General features: G+C 41.3%; 1 protein-coding gene across 7 annotated transcripts in view; it reads right to left on the bottom strand.

Annotated features, from left to right (window-relative positions):
• Window positions 1-27,702, bottom strand: part of LOC101726564 (histone deacetylase complex subunit SAP130) — an 81,791-nt gene extending 54,089 nt beyond the window's left edge. For 4 of the 7 annotated variants that reach the window (XM_087198887.1, XM_087198910.1, XM_087198906.1 and 1 more), the window contains exons 1-10: window positions 27,565-27,702; window positions 25,934-26,051; window positions 18,583-18,818; window positions 17,753-17,911; window positions 16,752-16,863; window positions 15,230-15,354; window positions 13,230-13,354; window positions 2,994-3,141; window positions 2,775-2,865; window positions 2,352-2,456 (exon numbers count right to left, since the gene is read on the bottom strand). In XM_087198887.1, the coding sequence (XP_087055013.1) occupies window positions 2,352-2,456; window positions 2,775-2,865; window positions 2,994-3,141; window positions 13,230-13,354; window positions 15,230-15,354; window positions 16,752-16,863; window positions 17,753-17,911; window positions 18,583-18,818; window positions 25,934-26,045 (1,213 nt within the window). In that variant the 5' untranslated portion in view covers window positions 26,046-26,051; window positions 27,565-27,702. Of the gene's footprint in view, window positions 1-2,351; window positions 2,457-2,774; window positions 2,866-2,993; window positions 3,142-13,229; window positions 13,355-15,229; window positions 15,355-16,751; window positions 16,864-17,752; window positions 17,912-18,582; window positions 18,819-25,933; window positions 26,052-26,395; window positions 26,465-26,889; window positions 26,964-27,564 lie in introns of those variants that run through there. The other 3 variants (XM_087198898.1, XM_087198907.1, XM_087198918.1) reach the window with 3 other exon arrangements.
• Between the last annotated feature and the right edge of the window lie 111 nt (window positions 27,703-27,813).

The following is a 27,813-nucleotide window of genomic DNA, read 5'->3' as shown; positions in this document are numbered from 1 at the left end:
AGAGCATAACCTAATGGAATTTAGGAGTGAACACATTTATGTCCCCTGATACTTGTAGTGAGTTTACTTCCAGTGTGATCTGTTAGGAGGACACCAGAACACTAACAAAAAGAACCTGTTCAAAACCGTGTGTATGTCGGGGGGTGTGTGTCAAAGGAAAACCAACATCCCCCTAAGGCACAAATCTTTCTTTATTGGTCTGAGTTTCTTGGTAGTTACAGATTCTTAAGTGATGTTCCTGACTACAAAAGTTAAAAAGACTTAGCTCTGTTCTTACGGGACTGAAGATAGCTGATGACACTATCAGGTAAAGCCAGAAAATGGTCTGAATGACAATATGGAATAATTCAGTCTTTTCCAACAGAAGTGCACTGAGACTAAAGCAATACATATTCATATATAACAAACTTGTTTCCATAAAAATGAATCTGAAAAGAGTATGAGACAAGTTGGCTCAATTTACTGTCAAGTCACAGTGAGCAGGACAAGAAAGACTGGCCTCAGGATTCTCTCTGCTAAAGTCTTTTTGTGGGGCTAAGCACATAGGCTGGTGTGGCCCTGCTTACCTAGAAGGAGAGTGGAAACTTCTTGGCTTGGACCACTATTCCAGAAAAGTGTCCTCAAGGGTCACTGAGGAGCTTGGGGAGTCATTACCCTTCTCATAAGTAGAAGAAGAAAGGGACTGGCAAATAGGGAAGCCACACCTCTATGTCAGGTCAATGGACTTTTGACAGTTCAGTTTGTCTATGTGTCCTCATCGAAAAACAACAACAACAAAAAAAGGCAGCCTTATTTCTTTTTCCTTCAGGTACCAGGGATTGAACTCAGAAACTTGTGCTTGTGAGGCACAAGGGCGTCACTGAGCTATATCCCCAGCCCAAATAGCCTTACTTCTAAAAATACACTATGTTAAAAATAGGTTGCAAGCACAAGGTCGAGTTTGATGCCCAGTAACAAGGGAAAAAAAAAAAAAATAGGGCAGCTACCTAATATCTTTGGGAGTAGAGAACAGTAAGATGGCACATTCATCCAGGTGTGGTGGTGCATGCCTGTAATCCCAGCACTCCAGAGGCTGAGGCAGGAAGACTGCTGAGTTCAAGGCCAGCCTGGGCTACACAGTGAGCTCAAGGATAGTCTGAACTGCAAACCAAGACCCTATCTCAAAATAAAGATAGCACATTCATCATTACAGAACCAAATCAGGGAAAACATTAGAAACTAAAGCCTTGCGGCTCTTGAGTCTACAAGAGCTGTTTTCTGCCTCTTGGTCTCAGACTCTGCTTTGGATGTGGTGGCAACAAGATATCAGTCCCTACAACAGACAATGGCAACCCACAGCCCTGTGGACCAATCCAGCCTGCTGCCTGTTTAGGTATGGCCTATGCACTAGAAATAGGTTTCCATTTTTAAATGGTTAGGGGGGAAAAAATCAAGAGTACTTCATGAACTATGAAAATGATAAGAAATTTACATTTCTCTTTCTATAAGCCAAGTCTTCTTGGAAAAGAGGCACACTCCTTGTGTATGTACAATCCATGGCTGCTTTCATTATACAAAAAACAGAGTTGAGCAGTTGTGACACAGACCTATGCGGCCTTTAAAGCCTAAAATGTTTACTATCTGGCTTTCCAGAAAAAGTTTGCCAACCATTGCCAACTGATGACTAATATTTAGCTGCAAAAAACTAAAGATTCAATATTCAAACAACACACGTAGCCGGGAATGGTGGTGCACACCTATAATCAGCACTGGGAAGGCTAAGGCAAGAGGACTGCAAGTTCAAGGCCAGCTGGGGCCACATAATGAGTATGAGGCTAGCCTGGGCTACACAGTGAGACCCTGTCTCATAAAACCAAAAAATGCATATACCTAACAATGGACTAAACAAAGTTGAAAGAAATTACAAGATGGTCATGAAGTCCCTTGGGGCAGCACGCAGAAGAAAACCGTGACCACCTCACGGTTTAGTGCTCTCCCACTGCTACACTACTACCCAGAGATTCTTCTCTGAACCATCTACCAGTGTACACATTCTCCTCATTCCAGACAGTTTTTCCTGTTTCTATCAGTAAAGTTAACATTTCTATACAAGGTACACAAAGAAGAGGTAAAGTTTGAGAAGGAAGTCAAAATCAGAGTTAAAGTTTACTTTGAGCACTCAAAGACTGTTTTTTCTTTTTTCAAACATCAATGCCAAATCTGTATATCAAATACTACTAAAAGTCAGATTCAGTGCTGTTCTGAAAATCAGCAATTAAAAAACAACCGGTACTAAACAACAACTTGAGGGCCTGGTCAAGGGGCTGAAAAATTCCTGAGAGGCTTCTGTGTGAGGGTCACACAGCACTTACCAACTGGGATGTTGGAGGTGGTCACAGCAGTCGCGTGGGATGAATGGGAGGGCATTGTCATGGTAACAATTGTACTCGTGGGAGCTTGTGTGTGTGACACAGATCCTGAAATGAGGGAGAAAAGGAAATTCTTTAACAAAGGCCTCTCTGCACACATTACAGATTATTTCTGGGGGTGAGTGGGACAGGCTCTTGCTATGTAGTACAGGCTGGCCCTGAACTCACTATGTAGCTCAGGCTGGCCCCAAACTTGCAATCCTCCTGCTGCAGCCTCCTAAGTGCTGAGATTACAGGTGTGTGCCACCACACTAGGCTTACAGATTCTTAAAAGTGTTGGAAAAGCTCTTGAGAAAGGTAAGAGAATTTTTTTAGCCTGTTTTTTTTCTCTGAAGGTGAGAAATGAAAAGTTAGCTCACCACTTACCGGCTGTGGTTGCTGAAGGAAGGGTGTTGGTTGCCAAAATAGGTGCTACTGTTGCTGCAGCAACTGGTGTACCAGTACTGAATATGGTTTTCTGTGGGGAGAACCCCACAACACAGAGTTATAAGCCAGAACATTTCCCACTTCATCCAGTCCTTAAGCTGTGCACAGCACTGGGTTTATCTCATCAAGTACACATACGTTTCCTCAACTCTGGTTTACCTGAGCCATCGTGTGAAGCTGCTGTTTTGGTGTCCCTAATGCAGGGTGAGATGGTAGTGTGATTCTTGTCGTCACATCCCGTGACTGGGCAGGACGCTGAATACTAATTGCTGCAGACGGTGGATGCTGGATAGACAAAGTAGGCCGACTAAAAGACAGAAAGATTTTATGTGACTTACAACTTGCCCACAGACCAGTGTAGGCAGACAAGGCTGTTTACTATCTTGTGCTAGAATCCAGTCACACAACTCATATTTTTTCACTGGTCTGTAAAACCCACACTTAAACTGATAATTGGTCTTAGTCACACCAATGAAGTAAATGACCCCCTAGATTTTTCTCCTAAAACTGTCTCATTCTTATTGTAGATGTTATCAGTATGTACTGAGTAATTCTTAGTGACAATATATTTAATTCACATCTCATAACAATTTTTTTTCTGTGATACCGGGGATTGAAGCCAGGTCCTTGCACTTGCGACATAACAATTTTTTTTTTGGTTGGTGCTTGGAGATGGAATCCAGGGCCTCACACATGCTAGGCAAGCCACTCTACCACTAAGCTACACCCCCAACCCTCTTCAGCAATCTTGAGTGAGCATTACTATAACAATTACACTTCAGTCTATGCGAAAATCTGAAGATGTACAATAAAGTTCTCATATTAGGAAGTTTTGACAAGTTTCCTGGGGGAAACTGACAGAAAACCATGACTAACAGCACCCTAATCTGTGACTCTCAAAACACTGACTTATAGGCTAGGGATTTAGCTCAGTGGTTCCACTGCCTGCCTCTCAAGCGCAAGGTCCTGAGTTCGATCCCTGGTACCAAAAAAAAAACCTCCTCAAAACAAAAAACAAAACACACAAAACACTGACTTCCCCCAATTTTACAGCATTTCTTATTAGAAAAAACATTCTTAAAACAATACAAAGTTACAGTTATGACTGACCAATGACTGAAAAGGATAGCAAGAGTATGTCAAATTATTTGGTAGCAAGTTACTGAAACTTTAACAATGGTAAGAAAAAGTGATATTATAATAAAGTTGGCTTCTCAAATTTGGGGGGGAAAAAGTATTATTTAATAAATGGTACTAGTAAACCTACACAGTCATTTGGAAAAAATAAAATTGGATCCATGTTCACACAGTATACCAGGATAAATACTAACAAAATCAGACTTCGGGCAATTAAAAATGTACGTGTAGGGCCGGAGATTTAGCTCAGTGGTGCTGCCACCTGCCTCAGAAGCCCAAGGTCCTGAGTTCAACCCTGGTACTAAAAAAAAAAAAAAAAAAAATGTACATGTAGAAAAGACAACAGAATTCTTTTATAACTTCAGAGCCAGAGAGAGCTTTCTCACTTTTCTCACTACCAAAGCCTCCCGGGACTGGAATGTGACTTGGCAGTATGGTGCTTGCCTAGCACGGATGAGGCCTTGGGTTTAATCTCCAGTACCACACACAAGCTTTCAGAATCCAAAAACTATGAAAGAGTTTCTAGAAATCAAAGAGCAAAATAACAGCTCAATAAAAAAGGGCAAAAGATGTAAACAGTCAGTTCACTAAAAAAGAAAACAAATGGTTTAAGGAAGAAAAGATAATCTGGGCATGGTGGTACCTGCCTATAATCCTAGTGCTCCAGAGGCTTAGGTAGGAGGATTTCTGTGAGTTCAAGGCCAGCCTGGGCTACATAGTGAGTGTGAGGTCAGTCTGAACTACATAGTAAGACCCTGCTCCAAAAAACTAAAAAAAGAAAACAAAAAACAAAGTGGCACATGCCTCTGATCCCAGCAGTATGAAACACTAAGGCAAAAAAAAAAGAGCATGTTCAAGCCTTGGGCAACTTACTGAGACTGTCTCAAAAAAAGAATAAATTGTTTTTAAAAAGTTGGAGACATAGCTCAGTGCAAAGGCCCTGAATTCAATCCCAGGTATGGCTGAGAGGGAGGGAAAGGAACAGGGAGACAGACAGACAGACACAAATACAGAGAGAGAGACAGATAGACAATCTCACTATGTCACCCAGGATGGTCCTGAACTCCTAAACTCAAGGGATTCTCTTACCTGAGCTTCCCAAATTAGCTGCTAGAACTACAGGCACATACCACAGTGCCCAGGTCATTCTCATTCTTCAAAAGAGAAATAAAATTTAAAACACTCAGAGACACCATTGTTCACCCATAAGATTTTTTTTTTTCGGTACCAGGGATTGAACTTCGGTCCTTGTGCTTGCCAGGCAGGCGGTGGAACCACTGAGCTAAATCCCCGGCCCCCCAGTAAGATTTTTTTAAACATAGAGGGAGCGTTACTGGTTATAAACCCCCAGGAAGGTGTTGATGCCCTAAGGATATCAAAATTACAACTGCACATACCCTCTGATCACTTTAGGAGTCTACACTATAGATATACATGCACATATGTGTACTGACAGATACAAGGTTATTCACTGTGATGTTATTTATGAAAATAAAGGGTCAGCAGCCACCTCACATGGATCTATATAACACACTGCTATATTGCTACTAAAAGAAGGATGGAACTCAATTTCTGAAATGAAAAACTTTCAGTACATATTATATGAAAAAAAGCAAAGAGGGATATGTGAATTAAATATTCTTTGGATAAAAAGAATAAAAATAAAAACTGCTTTTGAATCTAACTATATTTGCATGAAGAAACACTGAAAGGATACCCAAAAAGCTATGAACAAATTGCCTTAGAAAGGCAAAGGGCTCTCTTGGGTCTTTGCCAAGGAGACAAGAAAAAGAACAATGACTGTGCCAACAAGGCCTGGCCATAGACAGCAATTCTCTGCCTGGGAACTGCACGGATATTTGCCAAAGGACAAAGCCATTGGGAAACTAAGTCAACTAAGGGTCGGAGGCATAGCTTATTGGTGAAGCAATTGCGTAGCACAAATGGCAGTAAACTGAAATACAGTAGAAGTCAGTTGTCAGGGACACTTCTGAAGCAAGTGTCTTCAATGCCTATGTGTTCCCAAAGCTGTACTGAAATGACATCACTGTCTGAGATGTGCTACTCACAGCAGGATAGGAATTAATCCTGTAAAGCCCAAAACAAGGACCCCCCCCACTCCCATTTGTTTAAACTTGCTGGAGCTGTCCCACAACCACAAAGCCATGGAAGGAGGTGAGGTCTTTTGGGGGGATGGTAGTTGGGGATTAATTCCAAGACTTTTTTTACTGAGACCCCCTTAAGACAGGGTCTTGCTATATTGCCCAGACTAGTCTCAAGCTTGTAATTCTCCTGCCTCAGCCTCTGGAGTGCTGGGATTATAGATACATGTTACCATGCCTGGCTAAAGTGAGTCCAGAAGGACTGAAGAAAATCTGTCCTCTGGGGAAAAAAATAAAATAGAAATTATAATTTTAAAAAAAAAGAAAGCAAAGAGAATTTAACAGGAACTTAGGTGATGGAAAATATAGGAGAAAATAAATCACTATATACCTTTTATGCTTCTAGTTTGGTACCACCTGAAAATAAATTAGGAAAGGAGCTGGTGGTGTAGGTCAGTGGCAGAGCACTTGCCTAACCTGTGAGTCCTTGGGTGTGATCCAGTTGTATAATACTACAGTCCATACAATAACATACAGTACGTAATACTTGATAATAATTAACCACTGTTATGGTCTCTGCATTTACTACACTATCCATTTCACCTTTACTATAGTGTCCTTCTACTTATTAAAACGTGTACTGTAAAGCAAGACATCATTTCATACTGATAGCAGCTTACCTGAGGTTACTGTGTATATTGACTGTACCAAGAAGCCATGCTGAAGGACTCACCTATCAGACTGTAGGATCAAGCACACTGTAGGAGGTTCACACAAAGATGAAATTGCCTAACAATGCACTTCTTAGAACACATCCCCAGTGCTTTAATGATGCATGACTGCATCATCACAAATGCTTAACTGCATATGCCAAACCAGAACACAATGATATGCTGGGGTGTAATGCAGCCAAAACAACAGAGTAAAGCTCTCCATACTAATCTGGAGTCACCTCTGGAATCTACTGTTAAGAAAGGAATCCAATGTGTGATAGCTAATCTTGTTTGGGTTATCTGGATTGGTCAAGGAGGCATCCCCTGGGGACCACTTTTGGTCCCTGGCCCCTTGCTGTCTGGCTCTTTGACTGCTTTCTGGCTGCCATGAGTTTTGTAGCTTTTCTCTGCCATGATGATTCTGTCTTGGAGCCAACTGACCATGGACTGGAACCTCTGAAACTATGACCCACAATAGATCTTTTCTCCTTTAAGTTGTACACATCAGGTATTTATTTTGTCCTAGAAATGAAAAACTAATACACAAGGCAAGAGAAAAGTACAAATATAAAATCTAAGAATGCAAGAAAGAAATGTGTAAGACTAAATTTAATTTGGAAATCAGTCTACAGAAAAACAGCACAAAAATTATGTCCTAGAAGCAATGAGCACCCCTACCACCCAGATAGTGGGTTTTAAATACTCTTTTCCACCAGAAGGAAACAAGGATCTTGGAGATATGGCTGATTTCAAGACTAGAGAAGGAGAGAAAGTAAGATAGAGCTTAATACACATAACATGACAAAAAAAGTAGAGCTTCTCACTGGGCACGAGAATGCATGCTTATAATCCCAGCTACCTGGGAGGGTGAGGCAGGAGGGGAACAGTTTGAGGCCAGTCTGGCCAAGTTAGTGAGACCTGCCTTGAAATAAAATATACATGAAGCTCCGTGTTTAATCCTGATACCGCTCCCCTCCAAAAGAGAGAAAGTGGGGGTTTCTCGCCAGCCAAATTTACGGCAAATGGGAGAAAAAGAAAGGGACTTTAAAACATAATAAATAAATGTAATATCCACAGCACCATGGCAATAACCTCTTCTACCAAGAAACAAGGCCAGAGATTAAAGTTGCTTAACTAGAAAGTGCTCCCAAATCTGTTGCCTTAATCCTATATATATTCTCTTTCTCTATCCCTGCCCCACCACCCCACCCACACACACTGGGATTGAATCCAGGGGCTTCACAATGAGATACATCCCTAGCCCCCTTTTTTACTTTTTTTATTTGGAGACAAGGTCTCACTAAGTTGGTGAGTTGCTCAGGCTGGGTTCAAATGTGCAATCCTCCTACACCTTAGCCTTCCACAATGCTGGGACCTCAGGCATACACTATGATGCCTGGCTCTCTTTGTTTCTAGTAACCTGAAAAGCAACTTCAGATAGAGACCCAATTTAGTAATTTGACATCTACAGAAAATAAGAAGTTGGTTTTCAATCATGGGTCTTGTGATTATTATTTTTTTTATTTTTTATTTTTTTGTAGTACTGGGGACTGAACTCGGGATGTTGTGCTTACAAGGCAAGCACGGTGCCACTGAGCTAAATCCCCGGCCCATTGTGATTATTCTTTGGTGTTCAGCTGGGTCCTTGCCTGACTTATTCAGAGTAGGAGAGCTGCAGGTAGAGACTACTAGTTTGGTATTTTCTCCTCCTCTCAGAGAACAGTAGCAATGAAAACAGAAAATTGTAGTCTCCATCTTGGGCAAGACTAGTAGACACTTGAAATTTTAAGTCATAGAAGAGAGGGGAACTGGCAAAGGCAGTGATAACTAAAAAGGGCTGCAGGAGCCAATGGACAGAGGATTTCCACAGTTATTTCAGGTATAAACCTGAGCAAAGTATAATTCTCCAAAGTGAGAAGCATACTCTGACACAAGAAAGCAAGGTCTTTTGTTTATACCAGTGGGTACCATGCTGGCAGCACAGGACATACAGTTGAACCAGTAACTGCACAGATGCAGAGTGGGGAACACAGTGTGTGGTGAGAGAGGCTTTGCCACTGAGTGGTCTATCAGCTGGAGAGCAGTAGTGTCTGGGAAAACCCAAAACACAGAATATCCAATAATTCAACAAATGTCTCCTAATCCAGTACAGCTCGGGCTATAACAAGAAACAATTACAAATGCTTGATCCAGAATACACAATATCTGATCAAAGAAGAGAACTTACAAGGGAACCAACACAAGATCTATTTACAGACAGAAGAAAAAAGGTGGGAAGGAGCTCTCATTGGGCAGATGAATATTGTGCCATGAATTTTAAAACATAGTAAGCGAGTTCTATCCCTGGTACCAAAAAAAAAAAAAAAAAACTTAGTAATTGTTGCTATGAAATCAAAATACAAAGAAAAGGTACAGGAGCTCACTGGAAGTGACGCTCCAGTGAACAACCAATGAGATAAATGAGCAGGCAGAAGAAAAACAAAAGACAATTACTCATCGATTTCAGGAATGACGGCAATGTGAAGAGTAAAACATGAATGCTGACAACATGGAAAGGGAAGGAGAGAACCATAAGCAGAATCTAAAGAGAATAGAAAGGATTACATAAGGAAGTCATGTAAAAAGATTCAACATATCATAATTAGGTACCTCCTGATAACATGGGATAGAATGAATATATAAAATTAGAATTCAAGAAAATTTTTCATACACTTTTATGCTACATATCAAAAAGGTACACTATGTTTCTATGTCCTATGTAAGGATGAAGGAAGTGACTATAAAATATATCCTGGTAATGCTGCTAAATTTAAAGATGAAGGCTCTGGGGCAATCAAGAAAGATGAAGGTCTTTTTAGGGGTTAAAAAATAAACCAGGCTAGCCAGGCACAGTGACGCATGCCTGTAAACCCAGCACTCAGGAGACAGAGGCAGGAGGATTGTAGTGAGTTCAAGGCCAGCCTGAATTATATTGTGAGACTGTCTCAAACAAATAAATGAAATAAATAAACAAACAAACAAAAGCCAGCCGGGCTTCAGCATCATCCAGCTCCCATTATCCAGGGGAGAAACACCTATAAAGCACTCAAGGAAGGATCATAGAAACAAAAAAAAAAATTCTATCAGCCAATTGCTGGTTATGTGCAAAGACCTAAGTAAGTGATTTTGGGCATGTGAAAATTCAAAATATTGGTCCTTTAAAATAAGCCTTTTTGGGGGCTTGAGACATAGCCAAGGGAAGAGTATGTGCTTAGCATGCACAGGACCTCCATTCTATCCCCAGCACCAAAAATGAAAGGAAGGAAGGAAGGAAGGAAGGAAGGAAGGAAGGACAGACAGCCAGCCTGCCTTTTTTGAAGAAAGTAATAAAGAACAAATTACAGTCAACCAAATGACAAGTGGAAGGAAAAAAAAAAATCAAATACTGGCAGGCAGGATTGAATGCATGTGATGAAAAAAGTAAAACCATTGAAATTTTTCTTGAATTTTACTTCTTTTTTGTATACCTTGTAGCAATTTACATAGGTTTTTTGGCCTTTGAGTCTGGTACAATTCTTTTCTTTTCCTTTTTTTTAGGAGACAAGGTCTCTATGTGGTCCAGGCTGGCCTTGACCTCATGGCAATTCTCCTGCCTCGGCCTCCTGAGTGCTTCCATTACATGTACGTGCCATGATACCCAGATCCAAATGTTTGACAGGTTCTATGAGCCCTCTGAGCCTGGTGGAAGACAGTGCTTTAAATTCTATCATCTACTTCTTTCATATAAATTGGCTTGTTTTAAACATGCTATCTACAGAATATAAAAAGACCTAGATATTAGGAATCTATCATAATTATAAAGATATAAATAGAAAAATCATCTCAACTGATGATCAGGTTTTTAAAAAAATTAGTACATTTTACAATACATGATTACATTTATCATGGGGAGTTTGGACATATATATAGCACATCTTAATTCTTATGTTTTGTCCCCTTCCCCTCCCACCCCTCCCTGCTCCCTCTAAATCTTCTTCCCCTTCCCATTTGCAAAAGCTCCATTTCCATTTTGGTCTTCAACTTTGTGCCTAGCACAGTGCCTGGCACAGAGGAGGCAAACACAATGCACTTCTGCTCTATGAGTGAATACTGAACAAGCACTCAGGAAATTCAACATCTATCTTTTACTGAAACACTTAATTTGTGCAGAAAAACACTTTCATAACTTGATTTAAAAAAGCCCAACCCCAGTTTTCATTGTACATGTATGTACACATTTTGAATTTCATCACACTGTTTGAATAATCAACTTTCTAAAGTTAAGATAAAATTAAAATGAAGAAGTGTTTTATGTTCAGCAGCTATATCTCTTTACACCTCAGGCAACCTATTTAATTACCACAAAGTAAAGTATCCCAAATTACTGGAGGGAACTAAGGATGAAAGGAGTTGATAAACCTGCTTAATGTCACACGTGGTGAAAATAAGTCCTAGGCATTATTCTCCATTTCAATGTTACTTTCTTCAGGGTTGGGTTCTAAAGCCTCTTTCTAGTCCATCCACTGACTGGACAGACTCAAGTTACCTCAAAACTTTAACTGTGCCCCACATGCTGATCACTTCTAAACTCTTACCTCTGCCACACATATCTCTTCAACAACTCGCTGACAACAGCCACTTGTTTTTCCACAGATAGGATCAGTATCACAGTGTCACTAACAAAAAGCCTGTGCCACTCTTTATTAACCAGACCTCATCCACACGTCACTCTGCATATCTTTCAATTGCACTACCTTCCCTTCTCAAACACGCAGCCTTTCCACTGTACCCTCTGGACTTACAATTCATCTATAGTGATGGTGAACCTTTGAGAGACAAGTTTTGGAACACAAAACCCACATACTTACCAAAAAGTGCCAACACTGCAAATAAACTTGAGTACTGAGGTTTTAGTTTAGAAAAAACAACTCATACATTAATATCTTCTGTCTTAAAAGAAAAACAAATATGTGTGCCATAGGTTTCACACCACTGCTCTACAGCAAGAGATATATCCTACACACTCAACTTCTTCTCTGAATGGGCCCTTCCCTTCCTGTCTTAATGAACCTCAGCCACTGAGAATATTCCTCCTCTCCAGAGGGTGCTCTATTCTCTCACATCACCCTCTTCCCCAGCTATATTGTGTACTTAAATTGTGTTCTCTGGCTCTTTGCCCTGGACTCTGGCCTTATCTATCAGCTTCTCCCAGCATCACAACCTTAAAACGCCACTTCTTCTCCACTGTTCTCCATCTTGAGTTAACACAACTCCACCCTGTGAGGTGCACAGGCCAACTAGTACCACTATAACCCCGACTCCTTCTCTTTTCTCAAACCACCATGCAATTCTTCAGAAATTCTCAGCTGCATCTTCAGGATTTAGCTCAGTGATGCCATGCCTAACTTGGTCCTGAGTTAGATCCCTGGTACCAGAAACAAAACAAAACACAACCCTGCATCTTCAAATTAATACAGAATCTAACCATTTGTTCCACCTTTACCATCACGTCTAGATTCTGGCTAGATACTCTCCATATAGCTTCTCTGCAGCAACTCTGCCTCTCTACAGCCTGTAGGAACCAACTTATCCAACTACAACTTAAGATCATGGCTCTGTTCCATGTAAAAGTCCACTGAGACTTCCCATCACACCACAGCAAAGCCCAAACCCTTAGAGTGTTCCATAAGGCCCTTTGTGATCTGGTGCCCCTACTACCGCCTAAATGAATGTTACCAGTCTCTTACTTCCGGTCTCCTTGCTGCTTCTTGTACATGACAAACATACTCATATTCCTGTCTCAGGGCCTTCACACTAACTCTTCCTGCTGCCCAGAATACAATTCTCTCAGATAACCCTATAGCTCACTTTACTACATCATTCAATTATCTGTTGAAATGTATTCTTATCCCACAAAGCCTTCCCCGACCACCTTATATGAAACAGTAAGCTTTCTGGACCACCATTCTGACACTCCAAAGCACCCTCACTCTACTTCTCTTCAATGCTCATCATCTAAGAATTATTTTTTAGGGCTGGGGATGTAGCTCAGTGGAGCTGCACCTGCCTGGCAAGCACAAGGTCCTGAGTTCAATTCCTGGTACGGCAAAAAAACAAAACAAAAAACAAACAAAAAAACCTATTTTAAAAAATTTTTTTTGGTACCAGGGATCAAACTTGGGTCCTTGAGCTTGCGCAGCAGGCAGCAAAACCACTGAGCTAAATCCCCAGCCCCAAAAAACCTATTTTTTATAACTATAGCTCCCAAAAACAGAATCTCTATGAGGGCAGAAATTTCTCTGCATGCTCACTGCTTTATTCTGAGTATGTAGAACATAAAAAAGTACTTAGTAATAATGAGTTAAATACAGGAATAAAGGAAGGCAAGGACCAATAAAGGGAGTAGGGAGGATGGCTCTGTATACCTCAATGCTGAATCAGTGGCATGTGCTGCTGTCGTAGTGATGACTGGAGACTGAGCTCTGGTGGCCGAGACAGTTGCTACCACAGCAGGGGACATGGTATTAGAGGTGGTCACAGGGGGACGAGACTACCAACAGGAGAGAAAATTCATTAAAACAAAAGGAAAACTAAAAGAGAATAAGCAAAACACTAAAAGTACAATTTGAAACTTGGACCTCCAAATGAGCATATTTGTCTCCTAATGTAAATAAATTCTCATCATTCTGACTAGAGTTCTTCAAACAGGGTGATTTTAAGACCAAGAGTTGGAATTATCGGGCCGGGGATTTAGCTCAGTGGTTCCAACGCTTGCCGCGCAAGCACAAGGACCCGAGTTCGATCCCCGGTACCAAAAACAAAACAAACAAACAAACAAAAAAAAGAGTTGGAATTATCAAAAATCCTAATTGGCTGGACCGTATTGGAGACCTTCTTTCCAAACATGACTGGGGCCAAAACAGTCCCCTATTCTTAATGCAAATTGGATAGCACTTTGGCTCTCAGGACAAGCTAGCATGCAAAAAAACAACAGTACTTTGTGCTGTCACGAGTCACAGTGCCCAATGGAAAAAAAGCTCAGATGCTTTCTCCATCTTTTCATATGGCTAGATAGCCCTAGTCCTTACCACTACATCTACGTGTAACATTATCTGACAAAGGAGCTCCACACAGGGCCTCCCTTGCTTGTCCACCATCATTCTGAAGACCTTGATTCAACCCTCTTTCTTGACCTTGGTATATACAAGGTCATGTACAAGCAAACTCCACCTATTCTTTACCCTTTCTTTTCACCTTGGCTCTCTTATCCGCTACTTCTGTGTATAGCTACTTGTCTCTCACTGGGGTCACTGCTACTTCTCCTCACTAGTGAATGCCATATCTTGATGCTCACCTTTTTTCAATTAATCATGTATTCTATATGTACTCCTAGGGGCCTAAGTGCCCTCCAACTACATTTTCTTGGCCAGCAAGGCCTTTTGTTTTATTCTGAAAGCCAATCAGGACTCTTCCTTATTATCTTAAACACAGCTGCTTCATGTTACATCTATGATTCCTAAAAGCATTTGGATTTTCATTTCCTTATGTAATTCAGCTACATTAATCTTTCAGATTTTTTAAAAATCATATATTAGTTAAAAAAATCTGCAGATGCTCACTACTATCAAATCAATTTATACTCCGCATTTTAGTGTCCCCAGTTAATAGATAATACTATCTCCTATATTATTACTTCAGTAGTACTGAGGCCATAGATTTCCTTGAAAAAATAATGGTGAGGGCTGGGGATTTAGCTCAGTGGTGCCGCCACCTGCCTCGCAAGCGCAAGGTCCCAAGTTCGATCCTCTGTACCAAAAAAACAAAAAATGGTGAAAGGCATAGACCATCCTCCTAGAAAAGCATATGCATGAGAATGTGTAAAAGAACTTTCAGGAGTTCACAGATCCCTATCCAAATTAAAAACCCTCTCAGGGCCAGGAATGTAGCTCAGTGCCACTGCGCCTACCTGGCAAGCACAAGGTCCTGAGTCCGATCCCTGGTACAGGGGAAAAAAAACCCAAAAATCAAAACAAAAAAACCCTCTCAATTTTTTATTTTTTGAGGCAGGGACTTGTATGTAGTTCAGACTGGGCTTGAACTCATGGCGATCCTCCTGCCTTATCCTCCCGAATTCTGGGATTACAAGCATGCACCACCATGCCTGGTTCCCTCTCAGTCCTAACCAAACTTCACTATACATTGTCTGTAACTATTATTCTCTTTCTTGCTGTGGTTTATTTCCCTCTTCACTTCCTCTCCACCTCTCTGAATCCTCATCACCACTCCTATCTCAACAAAAAGCCTTCCCTTACTCCCTTTCATCTCCATTCCTACACCCCAGGGCACACTGTGGTCTGCCTGGCAGAGTGAATGACCCCATCAGGCACAAAGCACTTGCTGGCTGAGCACCCGCACCCCAACATGCCTGGATTGGTTGGTGAATGATGTGCTGTACTGCTGGTTGTGCTGTGGCAGCATTTGGCAACTGTGAGGTCGGCCTCAGGACCGTGGTTACTTTAGAACTGGACATTACAGCAGCAGCAGCTGCACCTGAAAAAAGTTTTTTTTTGTTAGCATGGCTTATGAGTTCACACTTTAAATAGATTTCTAAAACTCAGTGTGTTGGCATTCAGCTGAAGTATGATATCTATACTCCCATTGCTTCACAAAGGAAAGTAAGAAAAAGCTGGGCATGGTGGCACATCCACTCAGGGGACCAACACAGTATAACCTTGCTTGGCTCCAGTAGTTCAGGAAAAGAAAAAAAAAAAAAATTAAGAAAATGTATACTCAAGAATTGAGATTTAATAAGATTAATAATTCATACTGTGTCTTCAAGGACATTCTTAAATGAAACTAGCTGTTGCTTTATTTTTAAATTTTTTACAATTTTATTGTGCAATTTAATTTTATTGTGCAAGTACCAAGCACAATAAACAGCAGTGTGGCGCTACTGCCTGGATTCTAAGGTTCCAGGGCTTTAACCACCAGGCAGGGACACTTCACCTTACCCAACACTGGCTTTGTTCCATTAATGCCGACGTCAACACTGTAAAAAAGGAAGTGTCTTAATGTCTTCACGAAAATGGGCTGACATCACACACCCCCTCCAAAGGGCCTGTGAACCACATGTTGGGAAACCTGGAGTTATGCTATGACTGAACAAACCTGATTTTGTGTTTGCTAAACTGATCGTGCCAACAATCAATTGTTTTATACTCTCCAATAGAAAGTAATAATTTCTGGTCAAAACTAGTAATTTATTACAACTTATGAGAACTTAATTATAAATTACTGCTACATAAATAAATACGTATTGCTATGTGAACTTTAAAAAAATGAGTGATCATTATCAGTAAATTTCAAAAATATTCACAACTGGGCTCGGAGTATAAATCAGAGGTAGAGCACTGTCTACCACACACAGGGGCCTGGGTTCAATTCCTAGCATTGTAAAAAAAAAAGATATCCAACTATTAGTATTTCTGACTTTATTAAAAATAAAAGACCATGTTTAGATCATTATAGCCTTGAGGAGTTCCTCTGAAGAACAATTTTTTAAAATACACGAAAAATTTGCACTGCCTTAAGTTTCCACATAGACTTCTTTAATGCAATCTAAGAAACATATATTAGACTATGTTAAAAACATATACTACACTTAGTTCTACTGTTCTGCAACTTTAATAAGCTGACTTTGGATACATTCTATATGACCACATCTTCTACCAAGTGTGTATGTGCCATTGTACTTCGAGAGTTTGAATAAAACATGGAGTCTTTTTTTTGTTTTTTGACAGGGTTTCATTATGTAGTTCAGGGTGGCCTTGAACTCACTATGTAGTCAAGGTTGCCCCTGAATTCATGGTGATACTCCTGCCTCAGTCTCTTGAGTGCTGGGATTACACAGTGCGCCACCACACCTGGCAAAACATAAGAGTTTTTACCTCGAGGTAAATGAGAAGCTCCAATGTGAAGTGGGGGCCCAGGAGCATTGCTTCGGATAATGGACATCTGTACATTTGTGGTCATGATATGATGCAGGTTACTGGGATGTCCCTGGAAGAAACAGGATACAATCATCTTTCCGTTCATCATAGACATTACCTCCAGGAAGCCATTTGCCTCATACATGGGTCAGGTTGCTCCTCTTAGAACTTTCAAGAGAAACAGCTGAGGACACATAGCTTTAGCTGTTTCTCACACCATCCTCCGTAACGATCCATGGCATTAGATATGTCACAGGTGACTGTAAGGAGCCTTCAAACGCTTCAGGCCTATCTAGATGCTAGAACCCAGTAAGATGATATATTTGACTCTACTTTTAGAAACTCTCATCGCCAACTAGCCTTTCATGCTCTTCCCTAGCTGAAGGCTTAATTTTTCCTACTTCCTTTATGTCTCTGCATACATCATTCTTTATGCTGTTGATGATCTCTAAATGTCAGTGTTCAACAGGTACTCCCCTATGGGCTCTTCAGCTCACTCAAATATACTTGAATGAAGGGTATTGTAAAACTGAAAAAATAAAATAAAATAAACAGTCACAACTGGGTGTCTGAGGGACCATGCCAGTATCCTAAGAGGGACACATCTGCAGTCCTCCAAGAAAACCCAGAGAAACAATGCTCAATGCTAAGATGGTTCTCAATCCTTCAGAGCTATCTGTGTATAACCAAAGACAAACTGGACTCTGACTCCTCATGGACACGGCCTGACATAACTTGATTTGTAACCCACATGTAGGGTAATCCCCAGAACACAGCAGCAGACACTTGTAAAGACTAGCTTCTCTCTAGTCTCTTTCTCAAACCTACTATATTTCCCTTGCAGATATCAATTCCTGTTTAATTTTTTGTTTAGGATATTGGTCAATGTATTTATTCAATATATAACAATCAACATTTTGGCATCTTAGTTGAAAATCAGCAAATTAAGAGAAAAACACCTGTTGTCCACTGATGGTTGCCACGGGAATGGCTGAAGCTTGAGGGATGCTACTCTCCATGGTAACAGTAACCTGCCCTGGAACCTTGGGGGGAAGTGATAAGGTAGAAGGTGGAGCAGGAGCAATGGGACGGCTAGGCATGGTGGGCTTCGGGGGCGGCTGTGAACAGAAAACCACACAAAACATATCAACAGCTCGTTCTAATGATACATTTCACTCTAGAGTTTAAAAAGTACACTAATCATCTTGAAGAATTCTAGTAAAGATGCAATTAGTCCTATATGGTTTATCTGTCAGTAACACAGCTTTTGCACTGAAGCACTAGCATTTTCAATTAATAGAGGGAATGTACCAAGGCTAAGTGACTTCTCAGATCCACGGAGATGGTTAGTAGAACTGAGATTAAAGCCCAGATCTGTATGGCTCATAGCCCAAGCTCTTTCTTCTACACAATGCTTCCTCCCAAGTATGTGCAGAAGTAAACAAAACCCCAGTAACTAAAAAATAACCCAAGGTAATACACAGGCCATATGCTCAGATACTCCCAAATTTCAGCTACGAAAACAAGACAAGTGCTGCTCCAAGTTAGCATGCCCCTAAGCTGAATAACATCAACATCAATATGGCTACCAGAAAAGATCTCGTGATGGCCCCTGCCCATCGGCAAAAGTCTAAGCACTGCAGAACAGCAGAGCTCTAAGTTACAAGGAGCTGAACTGACAGGGCAAAAAGAAAATATGAAGTCTGAGCCAAGGACACAGCCTAAAATTTTTGTTAAAAGTTTTATCTTTTGCTATGGTTCAGTATAAAATCTTAGCCCTCTCCATTACCTTCATAAGTCCCTCCGAAAATGAGAGTGGCACTGCTGGCGTCAAGTGTGCTGGTGGGGCTGTCACCGCAACAGGTGTGGCCGATGCGACAGCATGGTGAGTAGACAACACCTGCACCTGTGGGTAGGGCCTTACCACAACGGGCTCTTGCTTCTCCTCCCGGGCCTGGAGGGAGCCGCTGGAACCCATGTGCTCCCTGGCACTGACCTCCGGATCTCGACCAGACTCATCATTGACTAGAAAAGATGTGAAGAGTGAGGAAACATATCAGTTTCCCAACTAAATTAATACAGCACACAGACAAGAGTGGCACTTACAGGATTCTGGATAGGGTAGCTTTCCCATCTTATGAACAAAGGGCCTGATGACCATTTAAAATAAGCTCAAATAGTTTAAAGTGCATTACAGGATAGGAGAAAATTTCATTAAAAAAAGTTTAAGTTACATAAACCTAATATTTAGTATAGCTCCTAACTCTAACAACATGTAATTTTTCAAGACTGAGGGACAGGAATGAGAGATATTTTTATGGGTTTTTTTTTTTTTTGGTACCAGGGATCGAACTCGGGTCCTTGCGCTTGCGAGGCAGGCGGTGGAACCACTGAGCTACATCCCTGGCCCTGAGAGATATTTTTTACTGTATGCTTACTGTTTAAATGGTACTGGGGCTTGCATGTGGTAGCCAAGCACTCTACCACTGACACTGTTTTTTTTTTTTTTAATTTTGGACTACCAGAACACAGAACCTATTGAAAAATTATGAAAATCAAGGAACAAATACTAACGTACTAAAGAGTTTGTGGAAATATTAATACACACTTATTTATCCTTTTTCCAAAATAGCATTCTTATTTTTTCTGGGCATAAAAATATTTAGTTATGAAGAAAATTTAAATTATTTGTAACACTATGAAGAAAGTAAAGGTGTCCCAAGATCTATTTCATAAAGGCACCAACAGTTAATATTTCAATAAAATATGCAAAACTTCAGAGTTCTCACCTCTTTTGAATTTGGGGTGGGTTTTTATTTAACTATTTCTCACTGGAGTCTAACCTTCATAAAGCTAGATGCACAAGTGTTAACTGTGTAGTACAATGGACTTTCAGAACTGAGTCGCCAAGACCGCGCTCAAGAAACCAAGCAGCATGAGCCCCAGACATTGCCTGTGCCATTCCAGCCTAGTCACCGTGCCCTCCCCACCCAGATCCGCTGCCCTGACCTGTCACACAACATCAGTGTCTATTCAAACTTTAACTAACAAACAACTCACATACTCTGCTGTGTCGTGCTTTTTTTCTCTTACAGATATGACTGAGCCACATTACTGCAGAGAATTCTACATTCTCAACGCTATAAAATATGCCATTTTGTGAATAGACCACAAACCCACCCACTTTACCATTAATTTAGATATTTTCAGTTTTTTGTTATAATAAATAACAATATTGCCAGTGATACTCTTCTATTTATGTTTTTTGGTGAACATCCAGACCATTTCTAGTTGACATATACCTAGGAGTATAATTACAGAGTAATACAGAATACGTGTATACAGTATCATTTTTAAAATGCTATGTGGGATTGTACTACATATATGTACTATAGGTTTTTTTGCCACTATATCACTGATGGTTATCTTAAGTTATTTTCAAATTTTTGCTATTAACGCCTCTTCAGGTAAAAAATTTCTAAGAACAGAAATGCTGAATGAAAAGACTGATAAATATCTATTTTGTCACATACTGATTTTTCTCCCAGATCATTTGGAGTTTTAAAATTCTGATTTATAAAACCAACTGAATTTATATACAATAAAATGGCTACTCTATGAGTAGTAAATTCAATGATTTTTTTTAAAAGAAACTTCCTCAGCAACACCTATAAGCAGAATGATTTGATCAGATGTTAAGCACATTTAAAACTTTCTAAGAAACTGCTAAAGTGCATTCCACAGAAGCTGCACCATTTTATGTCCTCCAGCAAAGTATGGGAATTCTAGTCACTCCTCAACAATGTTTGATGTACTGCCATTCTAGTGAGAGTGCAGTGACAGCTCACCATGGCTTTATTATTTTCACAATGACTAGCAATGTTGAACATCTTTTTATGTGACCACATACATCTTATTTTGTGAAGAATAGCTTCATTTTAACCATTTTAATCAATCGGCTTTTACTGAGATATAATTTAATATAAAATTCTTATTCTCTATGAAATATTAGATAAAATTTCACAAAAGGATACAGTAGTATAACCACAATACAATGATACAGAACATTTCCCATTACTCCAACAAGTTTATTTTTTTGTCTGTTTTTTGGTACTGGGCATCACACTCAGGACCTTGAGCTTGCAAGGCAGGCACAGCGCCACTGATCTAAATCCCCAGCCTTCCAACAAGTTTATTCATGGCCCTGTGCTGTCAACTCTCTCCCTTCCACTGCTATTCCTAGACATCATCAATCTCCTTTCTGTCATTATACCTTTCACATAAACAGAATCACACAATCTGTGCTCCTGTACATTTGCCTTCCTTTAGTAGAATGTTTCCTACTACAACATGGGGGGGTCCATCCATGCTATGACATATTTTGGTAGTCTGCCTGGTCTTTGTTATTGCTGAGTAGTATTCCATATTGTGGATACAGCACAATCTGCTTATCTAGCTCTGGGGTTTCCCATATTTGGCTGTTATAATAAAACATCTAAGAATATTTAAGTGCAAGACTTTGTATTGTTTTGTATCTCTTTGTGGTTTTTTTGGTACCAGGGATTGAACTCAGGACCTTCCACTTGTGAGGCAGGCGGCGGCACCACTGAGCTAAATCCCTGGCCAGACTTTATATAACCATACATTTTCTTTTATCTTCCATTTACCTAAGAAATGGGATTGCTCGTTGCATATATTAAGTGTATGCTTAATTTTATGAGACACTGTGCCAAGTTGTTTCCCAAAGTGATCAGACCTTTTTGCACTCCCACCTATAACAGTATATTGAGTCCTGTGTACTTCACAGACCAATGCTTGGTACTGTCAATATCTCTAACAGTCACTTTAGTGGATGTACCATCATTTCTCATTGTGGTTTTAATTTGCACTTCCCTGATGATGAATGTGAGTGATTTTCCATGTGCTTCTTTAGCATCTATATATTCTTTCTGATCTGTTCAAATACTTTGTTCAAATATTTTTACTACTGAGTTACGAATTCTTTATATATTCAAAATGTTTCCTTTAATAGATTAAACATTGAAAATGTCCTGTCTCTGAGGCACAGCATGACCTTTGATTTTCTTAAAAGTGTCTTCTGAGGAGCATTCATTTTTAATTTGCATCAACTACTTCTTCTACGATTAGTTTTTTGGTTACCCCAAGGTCCCAAATAGTTTCTTCTGGCTTTTTGTTTTTAAGATATTCTGAATTTTACATTTAGGTCTATGATACCTTTGAGTTAATTTGGAGATTGTAAGCATTGAGGTTCATTTTTCCCTATATGGGTAGCCTGGTGTTCCAATACTATTCTGTTATACAGTTATAATTTCCCTATTGAATTATGCACTTTTGTCAAAAGTCAACTGACCATACATGTGTCTGCATCCACCACTTTGTTCTACTGATATATATTTTTATCTTTATCCTAATACCACACCATCTTGATTAGTGGAGTTTTGTATCAAGTTTTGAAATAAGATAGTAGTGCTCTCCAATTTTCTTTGGCCAAAACTGCTTTAGCTATTTTAAGTTCTTTGGATTTCTAAATAAATTTTAGCATCAGACTGTCAAGTTGAAAAAAAAAAAAGCAGGGCTGGGGATTTAGCTCAGTGGCACTGTGCCTGCTTTGCAAGCACAAGGTCCTGAGTTCGATCCCTGGTACCACCAAAAAGAAAAAAAAAAGCAAAGCATGCTGGAATTTCAACTAGAATTTGACTGCACAGATCACATTGGGAAGAACTGATACACTAAAAATATTGAGTTTACAAATTCATGAACATGACAAACCTTTCCACTTACCTAGTTTTCTTAGCAATCATACAATCTTCTAACTCCATGCTCTACATATATTTTGTTGTATCACGAGATTTTTTTTGTTGGTTTGTTGTGTATTTTTGACACAGGGTCTCACTATATGATACAAGCTGGGCTCAAACTCACTATGTAGCCCAGGCTGGTCTTATACTCTCAATCCTCCTACTCCAGCCTGTCAAATGCTAGGATTACAGGCATGTACCACTATGCCCAGCTTCACTATTGTTTTGTATGCTGCTATAAATGACACTGTAAAAACTTCATTTTCCATTGCCAGTATTTAAACATACATAGTAATTGATATTGGTACACGGATCTTATATTCTACAACTTTACTAATTTTGTTATTGTTGTTTTTGGAGACAAGGTCTTGGTTATGTAGTGCAGGCTGGCCCTGAACTCACTCTGTACCCGAGGCTGGCTTGGAATTTGTGTCGATCCTCTTGTGTCGGCCTCCAGAGTGCTGAGATTACAGGCCACCACAACTGGCTCAACTTCACTAATTTTACTCATCAATTCTAATTGGTTTTTTTAGAAGATTTTTCCAGAGCTGGATGCAGTGGCACATGCCTGTAATGCCACAACTTTGGGAGGCTGAGGCAAGAGGACTACAAGTCTGAGTCACACCTGGGCAACTTAGTGAGACTCCTTCTCAAAATAAAGAGGGAGGGGACTGGGGATATAGCTCAGTGCAGAGATCCTGGGTTTAATTCCCAGCACTGGAAATAAATACAGAAATAAAAGATTTCTTAAAGCCTGGTATGGTGGTGATTGCCTGTATTCCCAGCACTCTAGGAGACTGGGTTAGGATGATTACAAGTTTAAGCTCTCAAGTTCAGTTCCAGCCTGGGAAACTTAGCATGCACACACACACACACACACACACACACACACACCTGAAGATGTAGCTCATTGCAAAGGCCCTGGGTTTAATACCCAGTACCACGAAGTAAATAAGTGAAATAAAAAAATACAAGTAAGATTCTTTAGGATTTATGCATACATGATCGTTTTATTTATGAATAAAGACAGTTTTACTGTTTCTACACTTTGTACTGATTTTTAACTTTCCTTCTGGTCTAGATAATTTTTCTCTAATAAAATGTTTAAGGGAAATAGACAATTTCATGACATTTTCCTATCGGTACAGGAAGACTGATTTTTAAAAACTTCGTAATGATCCTTTCCTGTTAGGCTCTTTGGGGATTCATCATTTCCTTTCAGACATTTGGATTTAATTTAGTTCATTTCTACCAGAAAAGAAGCATGAAGTATTAGTTCTCTATGCTTAACTTTGAACTTGTGCTTGAAATCCCAACATGCTTAGGATCCTAAATCATCTCTTACGATACAAGCAACAGGAAACATAGAGAAATATTTAACTATTTAGGAAAAACTTCTATTGTATTTTCTTAAGGGCCTCTGAAAGAATAAACACACAGGTGCACTCTTCAGAAGTAAATTACAACATTTTTGGTCTAAGTCAATGATCTCTTTTTTCAACAAAATTTGAGGACAATTATTGCTAACACCTTTTTAAACAGAGAGTGCAATTCTCTGCAAAGAATAGATGTTTTAAAATGATCTCCTGAGCTACAGTCCTTTATATTATCTGTTGTGAGTTTATACCAAAGACAAAATACTGTCAAAAATATCTGTTAAGGAATAAAGAACTTCAGGTGGCTCTCCAAAAATATAAGAAGTTGCTGAGCACACTATGCCCCTCCTCAATAGCAAGCACAGCACATACAAAGGTGCATGAGAAAAACAGTCCTGGCTCTCATAACTTGAGTTGCTGTGGAAGATGGAGTCAGTAGACTCCCAGAGTAAACAACATCTAAGATGAAACCTCAAGGAAGAACAAGAATCAGTCAAGTAAATGGGGAAAGCAAGACAAAAGACTGTGACACAGGAAAAGAATGTATGAAGTTTCAACGTCATAAAAATTGGGACTTTACATTATTCATTCAGAAAATATGAGTAGATACAGCATCATAGGAGGCATAAAGAAGCTTAAAGGAACTTCAAATCTAAAGGGAATTAAAATAAACTTGTAACAACTAAGCTGGTGGGAAGGAAGCAAACCAGAAAGTGAAGTTAAAACAGAGAAGTGCTACCACCCACAGGTGAGAGACAAAGACCAATTAGTGGCTTCAGCTCTTGATTTGAGCTATGAGGAGACAGAGGCACTATATATCATATGGAACACAAGAACTGGGTGGTGAAAGCCAGGCATGATGATAGCACATGCCTGCCTTTCCAGCACTCTGGTGGCTGAGGCAGGAGGGCCACAAGTTTGAGCCCAACCCACACCATTCAGTGACTTAGCAAGACCCTGTGTAAAGGTTTTTTTTAAAAAAAAAAAAAAAAAAAAAAGGAAGGGGTTAGGCTGTAGTTCAATGGAAGGACCTGGGTTCAATCCCCAATACCACCTAATCCCCATTCCCCACAAAACTTCATGGTAAAGAAAAAAAACATAAAAAATGTACTTCAATGCCATCTTTTTACTTAGTGCATACAAAAAAAGTATTTGAAGGAGCTCCTCAACTTCTCCACTGTTAACTAGATGTTTGAGGGGAGAGGGACAATATGGTACATTTTAGAATACACAGCATCCCTCACCTCCCCCTATCTGATGCCAGTAGCACTCCGGAGCTGTGATACCAAAAATATCTCCAGATACTGTCCCAACATTCTTCAGGAGGGAAAATCACCACCTACAGAGAATCACTATAGTGCTCACAAGGTTTACCATGACTAAACACCAAGCTGCATATGTGCATATGTAATTTTTTTCGGCTTTTTGGGACAGGGTCTCACTATTTGTTCAGACTGGCCTTGAACTCACTATGTAGCTCAGGCTGGCCTTGAACTCGTGGCAATCCTCTGGCCTCAGCCTCACATGAGCTGAGATGACAGGTGTGCACCACCGCGCCTAACTTTCATATGTACTTTTTAAAGACCTCTTTTCCTAGACAGTAAACTCCTAAGAGGCAAGACCTATAAGAGTTATGCACCACTGGGGTCCCTCATAGCACTATTACTATACCTGTGGGTGTTAATTAAATGAGCACATATTAGTGCATTTAAAAATCAGTTCTTACAAGCATGCTTTACTGTAAGTTCCATAAGTACTACACATAAAAGAAGCCATTAAAATAAGAGGAAAATATATTTAAATTAGTATAGTAATATAACCTTTCTTCAAATGCAATACACTAGTATTTACTAAAATCCTAGAAGGAATTTGTTAATTTTTAAGTTATAAAACTGGCAACACTCTTAAAACAAGAAACAATATAGAAGAATGGTACACATCTCACCTGTAGCAGCTGGGTTTATCAATCCTGCAGAACCACTGTTTGCAATCTGTGAAGGCGCCTGGCTCAGCCCAGTGGAAGGGGTTCCTAACCGAGGAAACTGTTGAGAGCTCATTTCCACCTGCAGTACACAGTCATACAGTTATTACTAGCTTGTAAATTTGGAACCAATATTGAGAAAGCAAGACACTTTTAGCATCTACGGTATCTTCCCATAAAATAGCAAATGCAGCATTGTTTACCTAAAACAGTAACTTGTGATCAATGTAAATGAAGACATTATCTAAATTATGAAGGCCGCGTGTTACCACAAGGCATATGCATCTTTTGTAAAGTTTTCTGGAAAACAGCATGTCTCTTTGAAAGACTCAAACCTCACACGAAGGTAAACAGAACCGTAATTAGTATGTCATAAGAAGATTCAGAGGAGAAACGCCAGCCCCAAGAAAGAATTAGAAATATTACATTAGGAAGTGAAGTGAAAGGCATTTTCACATGCTTTTCTGTAAAGGCCTCCATTTACGGATTTTTTCTTCTCTTTTACAGACTCGCCCTCACCTGGCCCCTAGCCAGAGAGACCCCAGACCTCTATTTTCTTTAAAAAACATCACCCACTTTGCTTTCAGGAGCCACACTCTACGGATCTCCTCTACTTGGCCCCGACCCCACCCCAAATCCCTGGAAAGATCGGAGGTCACGGGTTTCCAGACCCCTCGGGAGTCCGACTCCGAGTACCGGCAATGGGCAGGCGTCCTGCCGAGTCCCTCGACAGGATAAGCAGTGTGCCTCTTTACCGGTGGCCGCCGCCCGCCGCCCATACCTCCCGCTTCCAGGGCGCAGGGCCGAGGGTGCCGCGGAAGGCCCATCCCAGTGGCAACGCTGGGCTCCGGGGACAAGGACAGAGCTCAAGCCGGGGCGCCCCGGGCCCGCCGCTGTCCAATCCCGTCGGCCCCACTCACCCTGCCGCCCGGCCGCAGATCGGTTCCCAGTCCTCTTCCCCCGAACCAGCCCCTTCCTCCCCCGCCCGCCCATTGGCCCCACGCCCGGAGCGTCACTGGAGGCCCGACACCAATCCACAGCGGCCTGAGCGCTCTGGGCCCGCCCCACCCTCCCGCCGCCCGCCGGCCAATCAGGCGCGAGTGTTGCCGGGACAACCCAAACCCCTCGAGGCTGGGCCAATGGCAGAGGGAGAGAGGCACTCCGGGCTAGGAGGGCGGGGAGCAGGGAGGCCCCGCCTCTGTCGGGGTCTGAAAGCGGCGGGCGCAGGGCCCGGATGTGGAGAGTCACTTTAAACTGCTTCAGGAGCCAAACTCCCCGGGCCGCCCGCCCGCGCCCTCCGGGCCGCTCGGCTTCCCAGCCGAGGCCTACGCCGCCACGCCGCCACGCCCCCACGCCGCAGTCAGCCCACCCCTCCTGGTGCCTCTCCCTTCCCCGCCACAGGACACCCTGCCTCTGCCGCCGGCTCAGCCGTGGTGTCCAGCTTGCGAAAGAGCCGCGGCCCCAGATACTGGTACTGGAGTTGAGGCGCCGCTGCCTTTCCCCGGGGACGCGCAGCGGGACGGACACTGCAGTCGGGTTCGGCCGCCCCGCCCCCTCGTCGCCTCTGCCCTCCCAGGCGCCCGTCCCGCCATTACCTGGGTGCTTCGCCGAGTGGCCGCCACACCGCCTCGAGCTCGTTTCCGTGCGCTCCCCGCCTGTGAGGTCGACGTCCTCGGGCTCCGGACCCGCGTCGCCGGTCCGCCGGGGCACTAGCACTCTGCTCCCCGCCCCACTCTAGCGCCGCTGCTTCCGCCGCCGTAACGAGCCTCTTGCCGATTGGTGACGGATGGCCCCGCCCACCTTCCAGAAAGCCACTCAGCTCTTGGCCTGAGCGGGAGAGCTGA

This window comes from Heterocephalus glaber, unplaced genomic scaffold, assembly GCF_053883595.1.
Source record: "Heterocephalus glaber isolate CG9 unplaced genomic scaffold, H.glaber_assembly_v1.0 deba00000347, whole genome shotgun sequence".
NCBI lineage: Eukaryota > Metazoa > Chordata > Mammalia > Rodentia > Bathyergidae > Heterocephalus > Heterocephalus glaber.
The sequence above is the reverse complement of the archived record's forward strand: the minus strand, read 5'-3'. Positions and strand labels throughout refer to the sequence as shown.